The 21229-nt window shown below is 30.4% G+C and overlaps 2 protein-coding genes across 2 annotated transcripts; both read left to right on the forward strand.

Moving 5' to 3' along the window:
- Window positions 1-4433: 4433 nt before the first annotated feature.
- Window positions 4434-5426, forward strand: LOC105801628 (uncharacterized). Its single transcript, XM_012632846.2, has 2 exons — window positions 4434-4507; window positions 4626-5426. Exons 1-2 carry the CDS (start codon window positions 4449-4451, stop codon window positions 4888-4890), a joined length of 324 nt encoding a protein of 107 aa, XP_012488300.1. The 5' UTR covers window positions 4434-4448; the 3' UTR covers window positions 4891-5426.
- A 9466-nt stretch (window positions 5427-14892) lies between these two features.
- LOC105761127 (acyl-CoA-binding domain-containing protein 4) lies at window positions 14893-18464 on the forward strand. The gene is made up of 9 exons (XM_012578838.2): window positions 14893-15179; window positions 15738-16265; window positions 16361-16426; window positions 16529-16695; window positions 16795-16951; window positions 17052-17142; window positions 17241-17656; window positions 17776-17880; window positions 17970-18464. Exons 1-9 carry the CDS (start codon window positions 15036-15038, stop codon window positions 18246-18248), a joined length of 1953 nt encoding a protein of 650 aa, XP_012434292.1. The 5' UTR covers window positions 14893-15035; the 3' UTR covers window positions 18249-18464.
- Window positions 18465-21229: the final 2765 nt, after the last annotated feature.

Raw genomic sequence — 21229 nt, forward strand, 5'->3', positions numbered from 1 at the left:
ATGAAAGATTTAGGACCAGCAAAGAAGATACTTGGTATGGAGATTCTCATAAATAGAAAATCAAGTAAATTGTACCTAAGTCAAAAGGGGTACATTGAGAAAGTTCTTTGCAGATTCAATATGTAGAATTCTAATCCTGTTAGTACTCCTTTAGCAGCCCATTTCAGACTTTCATCGGATTTGTCGCCACAATCAGATGATGAGATTGAGTACATGTCACATGTTCCATACTCTAATGCAGTGGGATCTCTCATGTATGCCATGGTTTGTTCACGTCCAGATTTATCATATGTAATTAGTGCAGTTAGCAAATACATGGCGAATCCCGGTAAAAAACATTGGAAAGTAGTTCAGTGGGTTTTAAGATACTTACGAGGTACTACCGATGTTTGCTTACAGTTTGGAAGAACTAGAGATGGAGTTATTGGGTATGTTGATTCTGATTTTACTGGAGACCTCGATAGAAGAAGATCTCTCACAGGTTATGTTTTTACAATCGGAGGTTGTGCAATCAGTTGGAAAGCCACTTTGCAAACTACAGTCGCTTTGTCTACCACTGAAGCTGAGTACATGGCGATTACTGAGGCTTGTAAAGAAGCTATTTGGTTGAAGGGACTCTTTAGTGAACTCAATGAAGACCTTCAAATCAATACAATATTTTGTGACAGTCAGAGTGTCATATTCCTTACAAAAGATCAAATGTTTCATGAGAGAACAAAACACATAGATGTTCGGTATCATTTTGTTCGTGATATTATTGCTCGTAGTGATTTTGTTGTCAGCAAAATTAGTACTCATGAAAATCCTGCAGATATGATGACTAAGTCACTTCCTATAACCAAGTTTGAGCATTGCTTAGACTTGGTTGGTGTTCATTGTTGAAGATAAACCCTTGAGGAGTTTTATGGAAGAGGTGGAGAACTTGTTCGTTGAGAGTTCGCGATGAAGAACTTGTTCATTAAGAATTCGTGTCAAGGTGGAGATTGTTATAATTAAGTGACCCGAATCCTTATTTAAATAAAATACTATGGTAAAATAAAATAAAAGTAAAATCCCTATAGAATTATATTTCTTTTATTTTATTTTAGAATAAGATTTTTTAAACATTATTAAACTCCATCTATTTGATATTGATTAGAATAAGGTGTCACTCCTATTAGAATATGGTTTTACAAGCCTATAAATAGACATAGTCTACTCCTCTTGTAATTATTCGAATTCGACATAGTGAATTTTCTTCTCCTCTGCCCTTGATTTTTTTCCCGAAATGGTTTCCACGTAAGATATGTATGTTCTTTATTTTTATTTCTATTTCTATTTTCTTTGCGATATATTGTCATTACTGATATTTTATTTTCACAATGTATAACACCTCTTGAACTCTCATGATTGACCTCATGGTTAAGAGATGTTTACCCATAAACCCCATGTGGGTTCGAGCTTTCGAGAAGCAAGTGGTAGATCTTTATTTGAGCAATTTCCATTGGACATTATATGTGTAGTGTGGATATATCCCTACTGTATGTAAAGTAAATCTATACGAAATCTATATAACAGTTCTAATTTTACTATGCATATGTATATATATAATGACTAAACTGATTCATGAGCCGAGCTGAAATCCGATTCTCAAAAAAAATTTCAAGCTTAAGGCAATTTTTGAAGTGTGGATATATCCCTAATATGTGTGAAGTAAATTAGTGTAAAATCTATAAAACAGTTGGCGTTTGACTATGCCTATATATATATATATATATAATGGCTTAATTTAAAAAAAAATTTATTCAAGTCGGTTTTTGACTCTCCTAAAAACCCGTAAATTAATAAAATATTAAATATATTTTATAAATTAAAGACAAGCTTGTTTAAACCCGGCTCAAATTAGACCGAACGACAGGTCTAATCATAGCTGAATGTGGCTTTTTTGTTTTCAGACAAAGCTAAGCAGATCTACGTGAAAAAAAAAAGTGGATTTTTTATGGTAACTGCAAATAACTGCCCCTGCTTGTGTTCCAGTGCAGTCCACATCATAAAATGGAAATTGTTACTTAATCTGAGTATGAAAATTATATGATTTAATCTCCAAGTCAAGTAGGAAGGTAATATTAAGTTTGTTTTATTTGGTTTAGATTTAAAATTTTGTCTAAATTTAATCCGGATAAAAATGATAAAATTTGAGTTCGTTCATATTAATTTTTTTATATTATTATTTTTATATAAAAATAAATTTAAAAATATAATATAAACACACTAAAAATATTAAAATAAATGTTTCTCAATAAATTGAAAATAGATTAAAAAAATATTTAGTATTTATGCTTAAATAATACTAAGATAGGTATAACTTAACAAGCAAATGCCTCTAAAATAATAACAAAATTAACAATAAAACAAGAGTTATATAATATCCAAACAATAATAGCAAAATGGCAGCAAAACAGTAGCAAAACAAACCAAAACAGTGAAAACAGCAGCAAGATTTTTTTTTCAAATTTAGGTCGGGCCAAAAAAGAGCTTACCCGAAGCCCGACCTGTTTAGAAAACAAACATCGTGATTTTACTCAAGTCCATTTCTAAGACCTCTATTTTTGCCCTACCCTCTCACTTTTCGGGCGAATCTTCGGGCCGAATGACCCGACCCATAATCAAGTCTAATTACAACTCAAAGTATGATTTATTGATTGGTGTTTATCTCTTCTAAAAAATATTTAAATTTGAAGTACAATTGTATTAGAAAAAAGTTGAAATGAATTTATTTTTCGTTTAAAAATTTAATTTGATTCAATTCGAATTAGCCTAGTTTTGAAGATAACCTTTTAAGATTTGAATATAATCTTAATTGCAATTCTACACCTGCAATTTTGATTACAATGCATGCTCCAAAACTGAAAACCTTGTGAAATTCAGTTCACTGTCGTATAATTCGTAATGTGTGTACTTTTCATAAATTTAGAATTTAGTTATTATATTTTTATTTTTAAAAAATCAGTCTCTTTACTTTCAAAATTTAATTAAATCTAATTATTAACTCTATTAATTTCTTTTGTTAAATTTATTAGTATAACATTTTGAAATAAACTAAATACTCACTTGATAGCTATGTAATTAAAAAATTGACGTTGTAATGAACCTAAATTTAACAAAATAAGTTTATCAATGTTAATAGTTGGACCTAAATTTTGAAATCTGAAAAGTAAATAGACTAAATTTTAAATTTATGAAAAGTATAAAAACTTATGAGGTATTTTAACCTAATAATTACCCATCACAATGTTGAAGGCCAAATTTACTATTAGGGTTTATTAGACTTGATCATGGGCCAGGTCAGGCCAATGTAAAATTTTAGGCCCATTTTTTAGGCCCAGATCTGGCTTGAAAAATGGGCCTAAATTTTGCCTAAGTTTGACCCAAATAAAAAATGCTAAACCCGAGCCGGCGCACCTGGATTAAATTTTTATATAAATTTAAAAAATATAATTAATCAAGTACACTAAAAACATTAAAATAAATGCTTCCTAACAAATTAAAAATGGATTAAAAAAATCTTTATACTTAAATAACACTAAGATAGTTGCAACTTAGCAAGCAAATATCTTCAAAATAGTAACAAAATTAATAATAAAACAAGAGCAATACAATATCCAAACAAAAACATCAAAATAGTAGTAATAAAATAGCAAAATGGTAGCAAAACAACGGCAAATAGCAGCATAAAGAAAATTTTAGGCAAATTCGATCCAAGGCTGGGTCAAAAAATCTTACCCAAGGCTCAACCTGTTTAAAAAACATGCCTTATTTTTTGTTAAAGTCTATTTTTCAAGCCTATATTTTTATTTAAACCCTCTCACATTTCAAACAAATGACCTAACCCATGATTAAGTTTAAGGTGGGACAAAAATTTATTTAAATTGATTTAACCACTAAATTTTTATCAAGTGGATTACAATCTTTAATTTACTTTTTTTAATTTAAAATAAATTAAATTGAACTAACCATTTCTTCTCTTTTGAAGATCAATGACCTTAGGCTATTATAATATAGTTGTCATCCAGCATTACATTTAGCTATTGCTATCAACTCTATCCTATAATACACCACTTAGTTAAATTCCAAACCCTATAATTCAAACAAAACCCTCACCCCATTTACTCTATATGAATTATATTTATTTTACGATTCATAAAAATAATTTTTAAATTTCTTTACTATTAATAATATCATCTCTAAAATTTGAATCTCAATTCTTATATTTAAAATTAGAATACGTCTTACCATTACACAAAACTTTTGCCGGCATGAATTGATAATCACTATAAACATCCACTTAATTTCCATCCTTCCACTAATCCCAAAAATTTGTGATTACCCCATTTTTTCCACTACATCATTAATGTCCTCCTCATCATGATCATTAAACCACAGTATATCAGGCTATAAATTGTACCCCAATGAAAGCAATACTTTCTAGCATTTCATCAAATAAAATTGCAGACAGGGAAGACCAAAGGTATGTTTTAAATTCCATTGATAAATTAGTTTCTTTCTTTCTTTTTATTTATTTATTTATTCAAGTAACTTCATAATTAGTAATCATATGATCTTTATTATTTGATTACATGACATAGGGCTATTAAAATCATGAAAAGGGTACTACTTTTACTAGGACTGCTGGTGTTGTTGTTGCATGATCAAGCTGATGCTAAAAGGGTATTAATGGAGGAGGCTGCTCCAGCCCCTACAATTGGTGCAAAAAGGGACACTGAAAACAGCAGTTATAGTGACGAAGAGGAGAAAAACAACAGTTGTGGAAGCTATGGGAATCCATCAGGATCAACCACTAAGAATCACCATTATTACATTAGTGACAAACCGCCAGCAAAAGAACACTGATAGTTTGTAATGAAGACCATATGTTTATGTGTGTATATATATAAGTACCATAGAGACTATAGGTAAAAGTATTATGGAGCCCATTATGCTAGAAGTCAGATTGCATTTTGTCTCATCTATTTAAAAAATAAACAAATTAGTCTCTATATAAATTAAAAAGCAAACTGGCGGTCCCTATATTGAAATTTCTAGTCATTTTTACTATTAAAAATTGGTCATTGTACATCATCACAAGATACACACTAGTTTTTAGCTGGAGAAATGCATGAAATTTTTAATAGAAATGACTAATTTGCTCTTTGATCTAATATAAAAGGACTAATTTGCCCATTTTTTTAAGTAAAGGGATCAAAATGCAATCTGACTCCTAGTATAGAAGCCTCCATGATACCTTACCCGACTTTGTATAATACAGGGTGTGTATGGAATTGATGCATCTACCAAGTACACTAATGGTATCAGAATGTATGTATGTATGTATGTTGTTGGGAAAGCCAGAAGATATACTGTTTTTCCTTCTGCCGTTTAATTTCTAATGTTGTGTATTAACGTTCCATTGAATCAAGACCAGCCCGTCCTCAACTAACCTACCAACTTAATTAGCTGTAACTGAAAAAAAGGGTTGTTTTGAAATATGGTATATGTATATGTATTTTGTGAGTTTATGTGCTATAAAATGTCGTGGTTGTTGGGCCCTCTAGGGCCAATTGCAGTTCTTCTAAACAGTTAAGGTGTTGAAGCATTCATTGAGAATGTCAGGTCCATTAAGGTTCAATGGCAAAGGCATACTGGTACTTGCATATTGATATATGCACTAAGGTTGCATTGAATCAAGACTAGCCAATTCTCCACTAACCTCTAACTTAAAAAAGGGCTAATTTCACTAGACCTCCTTGAACTATCCCCAATATTCTAAATCTGTCTCGAACTTTAAATCGATCTAATTGAGTCTTAAAAGTATTTGTATCATATCATTCCTGTCTTTTAATGGGTCTAACTATAAGTTTGAATGTTAAATGTCATTGACAATCTATTTGGATAATTTACTAAAAGTAAATAGTATATACAAGAAATGCTTACGCAGTTCAGACTAAACCTATATTTGCAGAGTATTGCACAGTGAATCAATCCGCTAAAATTTTCACAACACAAAAAACAATGATTTAAACTCAACCCATTTCTCTCAACTTGTAACTTCACTTTTATACGATCTAACTTTAATTCTAACACTTTGCTCTCTTAATCACTTAGCAAGTGTTTATAACAATCATCTAAAAATGATTGAAATTACCACACATCAGTGTCTAGAATGAACAAATATTTTTCTTTCCAATTAACTCACTACCGATAACAATTTGAAGAAACTAGCCTATAGTTGTAAAAATATTTGAACAATGCTAAGAGTAGTGTCAACTGCTTTTGGAACTGTGCAAGAAAAACGATCAACACAAAATAATTGTTTATATAGTTCGATTTCCTTACATTTGTGAGGCTTATTCTAGAGAGAAAATCCATTATCTTTCAATCTCATACAAGTGATTTAATTCCTAATACTCACTTGTTTAGCAAACTCACATTTGCACCTGAATAACTACATCTATTAACCAAGTGACTTACTTGTTTACTTACAAAAATACACTCACAATAATAAATTCTTCAATGAACAGATATCTGCTAAAAACCCTAAATCCCTTACCCATGCAAGTCTCAAACTGAAATATCATTTTCGATTTATTCTAGATTAAATACAACCAATCTCCCCACTGATGTAACGGTATAAAAAAATAAATATGATAATAACTTATAATAAAATTAATGTTAAAAAAAAACTTCCTTTATCCAATTCTCTCAATTTTAAAGGAATCTTCCAACTTAAACTAAATTTAAAATCATTGATGAAATCAAACGTGTACCAACATCCGACTAGAAAGGATGCTCAAATTCATATGGTAAGAGCTCAATTTCATAGGACCCAACTGAATGGATTGACCCGAGATTATTTATTTGAATATCACAGTTAAATTTTAAGATGAAATGGTCAAACACAAACAGTACTGAATTGCGTTAACCAAGTAGTGTAAGTGGCGTCGCTCATGGGGTATTGGGTTTCGTATACGGTCAACGGCACGTACCCGTCACGCAGTGCTGTGCAGTGCAGGGCAGGGCAGGGCAAGGGCCCGCCTCGGCCTCAAATTCCAATGACTTGCACGGTATCTAAGACGCAATCCCAAAACTAACAACATACACCTTCTTCCAATCTTTTTTTTGGTAAATTTTTCTATTAGTCCTCCTAGTTTAAGAAAGTTATAAATTTAATTTTTTATATTTTAATTTGATCATTTTTCTTTCTTTGTTTTTTAAATATTAAAATTCTAGTCCTCATCGCAAATGCGTACAAAAAGATTGCTTGACTCTAAGAAAGAGTCGCTTGAATTCATCCATGATTTTTTATTCCTTATTTCTAAAAAGAATCTTATCTCTATTTCTAAAATCCTATTTTGAAAATTCAAATTATAGAATTAATATAATAAATAGGATTTGGTTTGTTTATTTTATTATTTATCATTTAAATATAAAATTAAATATATTAATAATATATAAATAATATTAATAATATAATAATATAGAAAGAAAATATGCGTTATATATAACTAATTATATACTTATACGTAATATATTATATACCTAATGTCATATTTTCATTTTCTCGGAAAGTGGTGACATACGAGCACTTGATTCGATTTATTTCTTTATCTCCCCGTGAATTGTATGTTTGTAACAATAGGGACAGAATTTCTTCAATTCCAATCGACTGGGCGTATTGTGTCGATTTTTTTGGAGTAATATACCTAGAAATACCTGTTGATTCCTTATTAACGCCGTTTCAAACACAACTGGTACATTCTAAAATAATCGTTACTCGGACATCTTTACTCTTGGCCATGAACCTCCTTTGAGTTTTTAATTCACCCAACTTTTCTATTTTCCGATCAAAAGCGAAGAAGAAATGAATGAAAAAAAAAAAGAAATAAAAGTTGCTAACTCAAAACCAAATCTTGAAAGATTTTGTTGCAATCAATATAGATTTATAGTAATAGTAAATAATAAGAATAAGTAATACAACAATTTCGAACTCTTTTTAGAATCAAACCACCGTACGGAATTTTCTTTAAGTATCTTGTAGGATACTATTGTTCCAGCCACATTTCTCTTTTCGCTCTACTAGTAATTTAATTGGAGCTTGAACCCGAGTTTCGGTGAGGTTGAATCCATTTTTTTTCGTTCTACATTCCTTATTTATTTTATCTAATTCTTATCTAATTCGAAAAAAACTAAAGGGGGGGCGAGAGAGTAGTCACAGATATTTGATTGTATCTCGATCTAATCTTTTCCGCCCCGTCCCGCGACAATAACTAGAATTAAAAAAAAAAGGAATGTTAATGCATCCGAGAAGAAACGATTGATCTCTATCAATAAACCCGCTAAAGAATCGAACCAGAGAGTACTTAGTATCGATGCCACGGAAAGATATGTTTTTAGATCTCGCATTTAAAATCCTCCTTCTTTATCGTATTACATTATGGTAATACATATATAATCGCATGTATGTATGGTTAAAGACCACTTGGATTTGTCTATTTGTTCCCGAAATTCCTAATTCAAAATTCAAATTTAAATGTACAATGATTCGATAGATAAGATTTTCCCTTTCTTAAAACAGTAAAACAAAATAGGTCCCTTTCCTCATGAGAATTCCCATTAAAATATTCATTTATTGTTCATTATATGGTTGTTATATGATATGAGACCAAAAGAGGAAATGGAAAGATCCGTTTTGTATATCAAAAGATGAAATAAGGTGTGAAAACAAAACAAGCTCGTTTAATAAATCATTTAAAATTCGTTTATTGTTCTATTAGTATATATTATTAAAATTATTACGGTTTATTTTTATTTATAATATAATCATTGATATTTATATTTTACTATTTTATATCTAAGAAATAATATATATTTATTATTTGTTTGTTTATTATTCAAGAACATTGTTCGTGTGAGTGTGTTCAAATATATGTTCATGAACACAAACAAAAATTTTGAAATTTTTAACAAATACGAAATGAACACGAACAAGCTTAAAATAAACAAACGAACATAAATAAAGGTCCATTTGTTACAACCTTAGTCAAGACCGAAAATTTAAATTTGAAAAGCATAAAGACTAAAATTTATTAAATTATAGTATAAAGATTAAATTCACAACTTTTGCAAAACTTAGGGCATAGCAGATTTAATCATTTTTTTCCATATTAATTTATTATCTATACTGAGAGTTTGTCATTGTCATTCTCAAAATTAAGTTTGAATCCTCGATTTTTCTTTAAAATGCAATGTACCTCACCATCATATTCAACACTTGTTAATATAATTTACATATAATAATATTTTTTAACATAAATTTTATTATAGGTTCTTATTATATATCCTATTTTCAATACAAATGTCTAAAACTACCCATAACTCCTCTCCAACTCTTAAATAAGAGGATAATGCGTTTCGGTGCACTCAAACTCACGTCCTCCGGTACTAACAACAATACCGATGCCAATTAGCACATATAACAATATTTGAGCCTATGCCACCCGTACTTATAAAACCTCACTTTTACTACTTCAACCTAGGGGTGTTCAAATTTTGATTAAGATCGAATTAACCGATCTAATTCGGTTAATCAGTCAGTTAACTGATCTAATTCGATCGGAGGTCGATTAATGATTTTCTGGAAGTTCAGTTATTAATTAATTCGGTTCGAAATCGGGTAATTAACTGAATTAAACAAACTTAATAATTAATAATACAAATTATATGTAGCTTTAATTCAAATAATTTGGTCAAATTGACATTACCAAAAAAATATATATGTTTTATACTTGTTTTAACAAAAATATACATAAATTTCAGTTGATTCGATCAACTGTCTGAATTAACCGAAATATTTCGATTCGATTAACCATTAAAAATTTAAAAAATTTAATTAATTCGTTTAATACTAATTTAATTTGATTACTTCAACCAATATTTTTTTCCATTCCAAATTATTCACATCTAATAGAAAAACAAGACCTTCCATTATTCCTTTCCTTTTCCTACTTTAATCCAAAACACTGTTTGTGTTATTCATTTCTCGATAAGATGGGATGGGGAGCCCTTTCATTTCATTTCTTTTCCTTCGTCTCAGTCATTGAAAAGAAAGAGAAAGAGAAAATAATAATAATTTTAACTTGAATTGTTTTTTTTTTCATTTTTATAATATTATTAGTAACTTCAAAACAATATATAATAATATTATATTTAATAATTAAATTTTATTATCAATTGAGTTTTAGTTCGATTGATATGAGTATTATTATCAATGCTGGAGAATGTGGGTTTGAATGCACTAGAGTGCAGTATACTCCTATTTATGATTTAGAGAGAGGTTATAGGTGATTCTAGATATTATGTCAAAAAAAGTAAATATAATTAGAAATTTGAGAGGGTTTAGGTAAAAATATTAGGCTCGAGAAATAGACTTGAGCAAAAAATTAGACCCGTTTAAAATATGGATCAAGTTTGGGCTTGAACATTCAAGGAGCCTAGCCCGATCTATTTTTAAGTTTATAATACTTTATATTATGTAATTTATGACACATTAAAAAACTATACTAAATATATAATACTACTCTAATGTAAACATTAAAATAATGTTATGATGACTATATACAATTTTTTAATAAATAAAAAATATTAAAATATTAGATTAAAATAATTTTAAAATCAATAATATAGGCGAATTTGAAATGGGCTTGGGCTAGTCTTTTGCAAATATGAGCGGATTTGGATAAAATTTTAAGCCCATATTTCGGGTCAAGTTTGGACAATAAAAAAGTATGTTAATATCATATTTAGGCCCGACTCAAATCCGGCTTGACTCATGACCACCTCTATTCACGTGTCACAATTTTAGGGTTCTTTCTTAAAAGGTTGTATATCTTACTTTATATATATAGTTGTTGTTGTTGAAGTGATGACATGATTTTCTTTTAACAACTTTAAACATTTGGGAGTGATCACACTAGGCCCTCTCAAAAATTGTGAGACTTTACTTCAATCTCCTTAAAAAAATGTAAAATTATAAGTGACACAATAGTGAAATTGTTTTCACACCTCCCCAAAATTTATAATTTACTTTTTACCTCTCAATATATATTTTTTATTTCAAGTATGTTAATACGTAAATTAATTATTGGTTGAATATAATTGATTGATTTTGTTTTATGTTTCCTTGACTATATGACCAAAAACAATGACAAAAATTCATATCATAGAAGGTGAGAAGCCCAAAATTATGTAATAGAAGATTGATATAAAATTTAAAGAAAAAATAGTTGAAAGACCAGAGCTAAAAAATTATATTAAAATAGATTAAATTGAATTTTTAGTTTGTAAATTTTATTTTGGTCACTTAATTAAAAAATTATAATTTGATCATTCAATTATTCAAAAGTTTTTATTTAAGTCATTAAACTATTCAAAAATTTTATTTAAATTTCGGGTTGTTGAGGTTTTTTTTTTTAAAGTTACGTCAAAAAGCTCTAAGTGACAGATTTAATTATTGGTATAGTGGATCAATACTTATCAATGAATAGAAGAGCATATCTTAAATCCAAATCAATCTAAATGTCAACATCAGAGATTGAAGGGGGAAGAAAGCCATATAGTCCAACGACTTAAATGGAAACTTTTGAATAGTTAAGTGATCAAATTGTAACTCCTTTTAATTAAGTGACCAAAATAAAAATATATCCATAGTTTAGTGATTAATGGTACAGTTTACCCAATTAAAAAAAGATAATGTACAAAACTAAACATGAACTTTAATTCAATGTACAATACTATACATTAAATGTTAATTTAATTTTCAATAATCACTAACACAATTATTGATATAATATCATTTTATACTAACATATCCCACACACAAATAATTATAAATATTTAATATAAAAATAAATTAATATATTTATTTCTTTAAATGTGTACATTTAAATCAAAAATAAATTTTCATGTATGCATTCGAACTATAATTAAAGTTTAATATATATAATTACACTAAATCAAAATTAATATATCGAACCAAAGTTCACGTAAACATCCTTATTGTGACAATCTACCACGTGACTGTTCTCCTTAAAATGAAAAAAAATCATTTAGATCCTTTTATAATTTTTAAAATTTTAAATTAACAATGATAAAATTACACTTTAACATTTATAAAAATAAAAATAATTTAATTTAATTTTTTTAAAAATATAAAAATATAAAAAATTTAAAATTTAATTCCGGCCCTAAATAAAATTTCTAGCTTCCTCCGATTACCCATTACACATATTTGCTTCACAAGTTAGAAAGGGGAGGACAGGGAACATCAGCGGTATATTGTTGTAACAGTAGAGAGTTGTTCTACCGCCATTACCTCAAAAACTCTCCCGTGTTTTTCGCGTGTACTATTCCATCCCCTCACCATCTCCATCACTAGTATTTTATGCCCTGTTTTTCTTGTCTGTCACTTTTTTTTATTTTTTAAATTTGTTTCTTACTTTATTTCATTATTTTTATTAGTAAATTAAAGGGTATCTTTTATTTTCATTTTATAATTTTAAAAAAATTATTTTTTTTAGATTCGTAGATGTTTTTTTAATAAAAATTATTATTAACGTTTGAATCATTAATTTACACAATTAATATGTTTTATCATTAGGTATAATATTTGTTGAAATAATTATTATGTAGTGGGTGACTGTTACCAAGTTTTTCACAGCAAATGAGGAGACAGCAGGTATATTTAGGGGCGTTTATAGTTGGGTTAAAATTATATTAACTGATCGAACTGATTTAACTCGATTAATCGATTGATGGTCAAATTTAATTTGATTAGAGGGCGATTAATGATTTTTTAAAAATTTTGATTATCGATTAATTCGGTTTGAAATTGGGTAATTAATTGAATTAACGAAATAAATCATATATGTTATATAAAATATATTTTATATATTAACAATATATTTTTGAACTATTAAAAAGAGAAAATGAACATTAGTAATATATATTTTTATATTTATTTTAATCAAAAGATAAAAAAATATAAATTTCGTTAATTCGATTAGTTTCGAAATATTTTGATTCGGTTAATGGTTAAAGATTTTTTACATTTCGAATAACCAATTTAACCTATTAATTGAGAAAGAGGTGGTTGATGGTAAATAAATGGAAAAGAGTTAGATTAGTGGTGGTGGTCTGATGTTATCAAAACAACATATAAGACATGTGGGTCTACCTTATGTTCCCATTTCTTTATTACATACATCACTTTGAGTAAACAACAGTAATCTCAAACCTCAATTTGTTTCATTTCAACAACATTATCATCTAATACAGTCAAACCTTCCCAAGTTATCATCTAATTTTTATAAATCATCAAACTTTGGTGTGGTTGAAAAACAGAGGTTATGTTTTTGTAAGTATCTGGGTTCGAGATTTATTATGCTAATAGGTTATTAGCATAGTCATCAATTTTAGATGTTAAATATTATCCGTTCGGATATGATTCAGTGTAACTAAATTAAATATATTAACAGCTTGAATATGATATGTTAAAAACAAACGACATCAATAAAATTTAGGAGGGCTATTCAGTTCTTTTGCAGGCCCGTACAGTAAATATAATAATGACATATTTGAGTTTGCAATTCAATACTTAGGTTAAATTAGGCAAAATGCCAAATTTTAAAATTAATTAAGTCATTAGGCCGATTTAGAGCATATTTACCGAAATAGGTCGATTTTGAAGAGAGAGGGGAAACCGCGTCCAGATGAAATGTATGGGTCCCGAGCGTTGTCGCATTGTCGTCAATTGAAATATGCATTTGAGCTTTCACAATGTTTACCTCAAGCACAAACACAAATAAATCGGTCTTCCGTTATTTCCAATCCTAAAATCCATTTATTGCCCTAAAGAACCCTATCAAAACTTAACACAAACCTTAAACAAACACCTGACCACATTTTCTACTATTTCCAAAATCAATATATCTACTCCAAATCGGACTAATCACTAAATTAATTTTAAAATTTGGTATTTTTGCCTAATTTAACCCAATACTCAAGTTAAAAAAATATTTATTGATATACTATTTATATTTTTAAAGATTTAATTAAAATATTTTGAAAAATGAGGATTTCTTGTAAAATTAAACCATATATATGTTTCATGGCCTTGACATGTTGAAGGTGATGCATATTGGGTTTGGAGGAAAACCTTTTGACAGCTTGAGAGCATTGGAAACAACAGGGAGAGCAGCACTCCATTTCCCAAAACTAGAAAAAAGAAAAGAAATTCCACAGCACAAAGTCCCATACTTTTTGAAGAGACATTTCTAGATCGACATCATCAAATAAACCGACCTTGAAACTTGGATTCAGAGTAACAAAAAAAAAAAAATTAAAGCTTCTCATCCACAGCAATCCCAATATCAAAATCAACAATAACCATAGAAGAAAAAAAAAAGATAAACCTTTGCTCATTGAAATGTTAAATTCGAAACATCTTTTCTCGTTGGTTTAATCACTGTCAAATGAACAAAATTTTGGGTTTTTCTCCATCGTTCTCCACACCCCCAGTAAACCCCACACCCCCATCATTTTCATTTAGACAAATGTATGAAAAATATATATAAAAATGGTTTTTTTTCTTTCTATTTTTAAATAACAAACAGTCACAGTTGCTTGATTTTACATCACTTGTTTGTTTATAGGGTCTCAACAACGTATTGGTTTGGTAGTACATATAACATAAGATATGGAGCGTGAAAAAAGATGGTTCTTTTTCACCTTGTGGTTGCCACAGTGATATATAGACTTGAAAGCACCCATCTTTTCATGTCAATTTTGACACTGATAGTTGATATATATCAACTTTGGCCTGTTCATGTCCTTCTCTTGGCCCTCACTATTTCTCTCTCCCTTGCTTGCTTTGAAGTAAAAACTTAAGGCTGATCCAAAAACAAAGACCAACCCTTTAAAGAGAGAACAAAAACACAAACAACATGCAGACAGTAATGGAGTCATTTGGAGCTCAAATGGCAAAGAGGAAAGCAATGTGGCTTTATCCTAAAGTCTCTGGGTTTAATCCTTCTGAGAGATGGGGGCACTCTGCTTGCTATTCTAATGGGGTTGTTTATGTATTTGGGGTATGTTAAATTAACTTTAATTATTCTTTGGTGGGTTTTTTTGGCCTTCCATCAATGCTACATGGTTATGTTTGGTTAAGGGTACATATAACGTTCTTCATAGGTTTTAGTTCTTTACTATTTTCTATGATCCTTCATAGGTGGAAGGTTATTTGAAATTTGTCTTGGTTTCAGTTTCCTTAATTAGTAAGGCCATGACTATAACTAGGATGCCTATTGAGCTTCTCTTTTTGGGTTTAACTGTTATGCTGTAACAATATCAGGTGATATGTTTTACTTTTAAGTCTTGTGGAAAGTTTGGTTTTTTATATGTATATTTTTGGGGTTCATTTTAATCAATCTTTTTGGAGGAATTTGTGCTATGTTGGAGAAGGTTATGTTCTCTTTGACTTGTATATTGAGCTACAATGTTGTTGAATTCTGTATATTTTGATGCTTACTTATATTAGGAGGAGAGTAACCATAGGAAAGAAAGGATCAAGAAATGGTTTTAGAAGATTATGGTCTTGATTTCTGTTTAAATGCCGAAAGTTGATTGCCGGATTTTGTTCATTGCAGGGGTGTTGCGGTGGTCTACATTTTAGTGATGTTCTCATGCTAAATCTCAACACAATGATTTGGAAAACTCTGGAAACCACAGGGCAGGGACCTGGTCCTAGAGACAGTCACAGTGTTGTTCTTGTAGGGACTAAAATGATGGTGTTTGGGGGCACTAATGGTTCTAAGAAGGTAAACGATCTTCATGTACTGGACCTTGTATCGAAAGAGTGGATACGAGCTGAATGCCAGGGCGTCGCGCCATCACCTCGCGAAAGCCATACAGCAACACTTATTGGTGAAGACAAGGTAGTGATTTTTGGAGGAAGTGGTGAAGGTGGAGCGAATTACCTGAATGATTTGCATGTTTTGGACCTTAGGACTATGAGATGGACTTCACCTCAGGTGAGAGGTCATATCCCTGTCCCTAGAGATAGTCATAGTGCCGTTGCTATAGGAAACAAGCTTGTTGTGCATGGTGGGGACTGCGGTGATCGATACCTTGGAGATGTTGACATCTTCGACATGGATACTTCGACCTGGTCAAGGGTATTGTCTCACCAAATTCTTTAATAAGAATAACATTTGAACTGCTTTTCTTGTATCTATGCTTTTATGAAATATAATTCTGATGTTCTTTGCAGTTGGCTGTTCAAGGCTCGTTACCAGGTGTCCGAGCAGGTCATGCTGCAGTTAATATTGGAGCAAAGGTAGCACATTTTGCTAATTATCAACAATTTTTTTTTCGAATTTAATGTTCATATAATGAATATCACGGATTCACAACCGGAGACAAATTTGTGATTTTGAAGGTTTTCATCATCGGAGGGGTTGGAGATAAACACTATTACAATGATGTTTGGGTACTAGATGTGATTGCTTGTTGTTGGACACAGCTTGATATATGTGGCCAGCAGCCTCAAGGCCGGTTTTCTCATACTGCTATTCTAGCGGAGTCCGATATTGCCATTTATGGAGGGTAAGTTCCTTTGCCTACATTATAGGTTTATCTCCCGGTCTCTCATCGTGACATTGGGTTCCACTTGTAATTCCATTGAACTTTACTTGATCTATACAGATGTGGGGAAGATGAACGTCCGATCAACGAATTGCTGGTTTTACAACTCGGAAAGCAACATCCAAATGGTCGATACAACATTTCAATGTGCAAAACTTTCGGAAGCCATTGGAACCAAGAAAAGAGAAGATTCTTAAGAGTAGCACCTGGCAACTTGGTAATGTATAAACAGAAGATTAACCGCAAACTTTGTACTCCTCTTTGTCGTTTTTAGTTGACCTTATGGAATAAGAGGTACTTTATTTATTTTGAATCAGAAAAGCATCTATTTTGCCGATATCGAAGTAGCAAAACATGGAGATAATGAAGCAGAACAAGAAGCAAAGCATTCTTCTCGGTTCGGTTCAGGTTGGTTTGGAATCAAATTACCTTACCTCTGGCCTCGGATATAGCTCTACGGCTTGATGTTTTGAATATGATCATTTCATCTTTTCATTTCCCTTTAGATACTTCAAACCCGAAGAGGAGAAGAACCGCCACTGCAAAGGCATGGGAGGTTGAATTCGAGCAAGAAGAACATTCCCTTTCACTCTCGCAGCATTCGTCTCCTTCACAATCTGATCAAGAACAAGCTCCGCTACAAAAGCCCCCTGATTCCACCACGCCCCAAGGCCTTAATTTGTTTAAGCAGTTCCATCATGTTCCAAGCAATTGTCAGCCTTACAATGTTTCAAATAACCATAAGCAAACCATATATACTGTCCATAGAACGCAACAAGATCCCCAGTTTACAAGAGAACTTCAAAACCCTCGGAAACCTGAACAATATCTCCATGTTGGTGATACTGGCAGACAAGGAAGTGGAACACAATACTCCATTGTTGAACAGAGACACTTGGAAGCGGGGCCTATTCACAACCTGGTAAAGCATCCCTTTTTCGATCCCATTAGCATTATTACTCTTCTTTTCCGAGGTTTTCGGTCTATATTCTATGTATGTCCACTTGCTCACGCTTCACATTGGGAGATTTTTATCCTCAGCTTGGTGCTGAAGTTCGAGGTAAGGTTGATGGGGCCTTCGACTCCGGTTTCCTGGTGACAGCGAATGTTAATGGAAAGATATTCAGAGGGGTCTTATTTGCGCCTGTAAGGCCTTGTATTCTTTACCATGAAAGTTCCTAATATATTATTTGTTCAACTATTCCTTACCATCACTTCATTCGATCTGACATTAGGGGTCAGGTGTCATCTCGAGAGGGCCAATGCTTGCTCAAAGTCCGTCATCAACATGCCAGGTCAGTGGAGCTCAGCCATTTCTAAACTCGAGCAATTTAGAACCCTTGAACCCATCTCAGCCACCACCAACAATGCGTGTCACGCCAGAATCCGGTCACAGCTCTCGGCATTTGGCAACTAGTGCTGCTTCATTAGCAACAGCAAAAGACCCAAAGCTAAGAAGTGATCTAAGAGATGTGGTTCTAACACTAGGAGGACCTGGAACTGGCCCTGTTTGACACCTTGTAGAGCACTGAAAAACAAAACCGGCTTGTTGGCATCAAATTATAGACCTTTTTCATAAAGAAAGAAAAAAAAGGATGATGGCCCCTTAATCATGTAGATGTTGAATATATATATATATATATATATATGTTTTTATTTTTATTTATTAAAAGATGATTATTGTATTTGAGTGCTTTATTTTTTTGGTGAGGTGATTATGCTTTTGAGCATCAATCTGTTTAACTTTTTGCATGTAGCCTTGATAATGCAAGCAGGGGATTTTTATAATTAATAAAATTTTAAATTAGTAATAGTAAAATTATATTTTGATCCTTTAAAATTGATAAAAATTTAATTTAATTTTCTAAAAATTATAAAGATACGATAAAAACATATAATTTAATTTGATTTCAAAAGTTGTTTTATGTCGTATTTTTTTGTATCTGTCACTGAATTATGCAAAAAGCCTTTTTCTTGAGTGCGGTGATCGGCTTGTTTTGGGCAAGGGTTTTGCAATCATTTAAAATGCTTTGTGAAAATGAATGGCATCATAATAATTAAGTGGTCGTCTTGAAAATTTGTTAGGAAGAAAAGAAAGTCCCACTTAAATATTAGTCTCTGTACCATATACAAGTAATTATTTAGTCTATATTTTAATTTGTTTATTTTTTTTATTTTTTTAAATTTGAAATTTCAGTTTTAACTCGATCAGTAATAATTAAATTTGTCCAGTTCAATTCTATTATTTCTAAATGTCAAATATATAATCATACGTGTAATATTACGATAGTTTGTTATTTTCATATAATACTCACCAAAATGTCACGTTATGGGATTTAATGTTTATAATTTGAGTTAACGACTAAAATTTCAAAAATTAAAAAAGTCCAGAAATTATCAGACTTAGGCATAATACAAAACTAATAGCAAAATTTGACCTAACAAATTTAATGATTACCATTTGGGTCAGGACTGAAAGTTTGAAATTCAAAATTACATGGACTGAAATTGGTTAAATTACAGTACGAAGACTACATTTGCAACTTATCCATAGAGGTGCTTATGGGTTAGGCCTATGCACGGTATCAATACAACACATATTTGCCCAAGCTTAGCCCAACCCAAAATATAAGTCCTAAATTTTCTCAAATACTGCCCATATTTGTAAATGATTAACTCAAGCCCGTTTAGATCCACTCGTATCTTTTTGTATTTTAAAAATAAATATTTTATTTAATACTTAGCAATAGTATATTATATAATTTTCTTTTAAAGTTTTAAAAATAAACAATTCAATGTAATTTACATTATTGTATATTTAATTTTAGTAGGATTAAATTGGAGAAAATATATCAAAGGAAACAAGCGGTGTAGAATTTTGCCTTGGCTGCAACAACGGTGTAATGGTTATTGCTTTTATAATAGCAATGTTTCTACATTTACCATCACTGTTGGATATTTTTAGTTTCGAGATTAAATTTTATGAATAAAAATAATATCGATAGAGATATTTAAAGATTTAATTTAATTCGAATTTATATTTAATCGATTTTAATATGAATATCGAATACAAGAAAATTTCAACCAAAAAAAATGATTATGACAAATTTTTATTCCTGGTACTAGACCCAGTAGAGTTTAGTAGTTTATATATATGTATATATATACACTGTTATCTCTTTATATATGCAGCTAATGATCACTTAATTGTGTTAGTAAGATTGAAAATTTAAGAACTTAGTGATTCAAGTTCTATTATGAGCAAAAATTTTAATTTCTGTTTCAAATTATTATATTTATTTTTTACTATGTACGGGTTTTATTTAAATTTGTTTCGATCTAAATTTAGATATATTCTAATTCTCAACTCTTAACTTATATTGAGTTTATTTTAAGGGAAAAGTACATCAATAGTCGTTAAACTTTGATTAAAATAACATTCCAGTTACTAGACTTTCAAAAATGACAAATCAATCATTAAATTTTCTAGAGGCTCATATTTACATGAACAGTGCGGACTGCAAACTGCCTTCAACCTCTTGTGGTGATTTTTTTGGGAACTTTACATAGTGATTATTCACCTTACCATACTGTCTGGCAACTTCTTTTAGACAATCTTTGTTGGGAAATAACAATCTAATCTCAAGTTTTGAATTATTCATGTCAATTTCCATGTTGAACTCAGGCCAAGTTTTGTCATTTGAGTCGGACTCATGTGCACTATTTAATGTTTCAGATTTAAACATTAATAGCACAAAAACATAACCCCATGTTAGACCCCGCAAACAAATTCAAAAAATCATAAACCTAAATTAGAAATGTTATTAAATCCAATTCTAAAACCACGTCCTTAAACCCAAAAATAACTCAAATTCGAAATAAACTTATCTATTACAATCGATGGAACAACTTTAATTGGTTCTCTTCTATTAACCATTCTAACAATGTTGAAAATTTGCACATTAATTCTCCCATTTCGAATATTTCCAATCACTCCCCGATGATTCCTTAAAATTTTCAATGCCCTCCCTTTTCACTGAATTATTTTTGCCTACTCAGTTTCTTCTCAAGTTTTAATTCGTTTTTACTTTGCGCATTAAGTTAATTTTTTTAATTACACGGTAGAAATTAATTACACATCACATCAAATCATGTCTAACATTACACCATAACGAACCACTCAGCTGTCACATTAAGTCTAACGAAAGACTGATTTGACAATTTTCAAAAACATTAGTAATTAATTTCTAACTTTTCGTACAATGTTATTTTAATTAAAATTTAATTATTGCTGTTGCACTTTTCCTTATTTTAATTATAGTTGATTTGTAATTTTTTATAAAACTACTTTTAAAGAGAGGATTATCATCTTTTACGGTACCAGTAAAGTAAAAAACTCAAATCCAGATTTCCACAGCCTACCACAATAATTCAAAATTGAAAATGAATAGGATACATATTAATGTATAGAAAAATGAATACATATAAGAAAAGA

This window comes from Gossypium raimondii, chromosome 11 (genome assembly GCF_025698545.1).
Source record: "Gossypium raimondii isolate GPD5lz chromosome 11, ASM2569854v1, whole genome shotgun sequence".
NCBI lineage: Eukaryota > Viridiplantae > Streptophyta > Magnoliopsida > Malvales > Malvaceae > Gossypium > Gossypium raimondii.

What these genes read in the sequence shown, in the direction of transcription:
- LOC105801628 (XM_012632846.2), top strand. Translation starts at nt 4,449, where the DNA reads ATGAAAGCAATACTTTCTAGCATTTCATCAAATAAAATTGCAGACAGG. An exon ending in GCAGACAGGGAAGACCAAAG is followed by an intron (nt 4,508 to 4,625) that starts GTATGTTTTAAA and finishes TACATGACATAG; the next exon opens with GGCTATTAAAATCATGAAAA.
- LOC105761127 (XM_012578838.2), top strand. Translation starts at nt 15,036, where the DNA reads ATGCAGACAGTAATGGAGTCATTTGGAGCTCAAATGGCAAAGAGGAAA. An exon ending in TTCTTCTCGGTTCGGTTCAG is followed by an intron (nt 17,143 to 17,240) that starts GTTGGTTTGGAA and finishes ATTTCCCTTTAG; the next exon opens with ATACTTCAAACCCGAAGAGG. An exon ending in GAGGGGTCTTATTTGCGCCT is followed by an intron (nt 17,881 to 17,969) that starts GTAAGGCCTTGT and finishes ATCTGACATTAG; the next exon opens with GGGTCAGGTGTCATCTCGAG.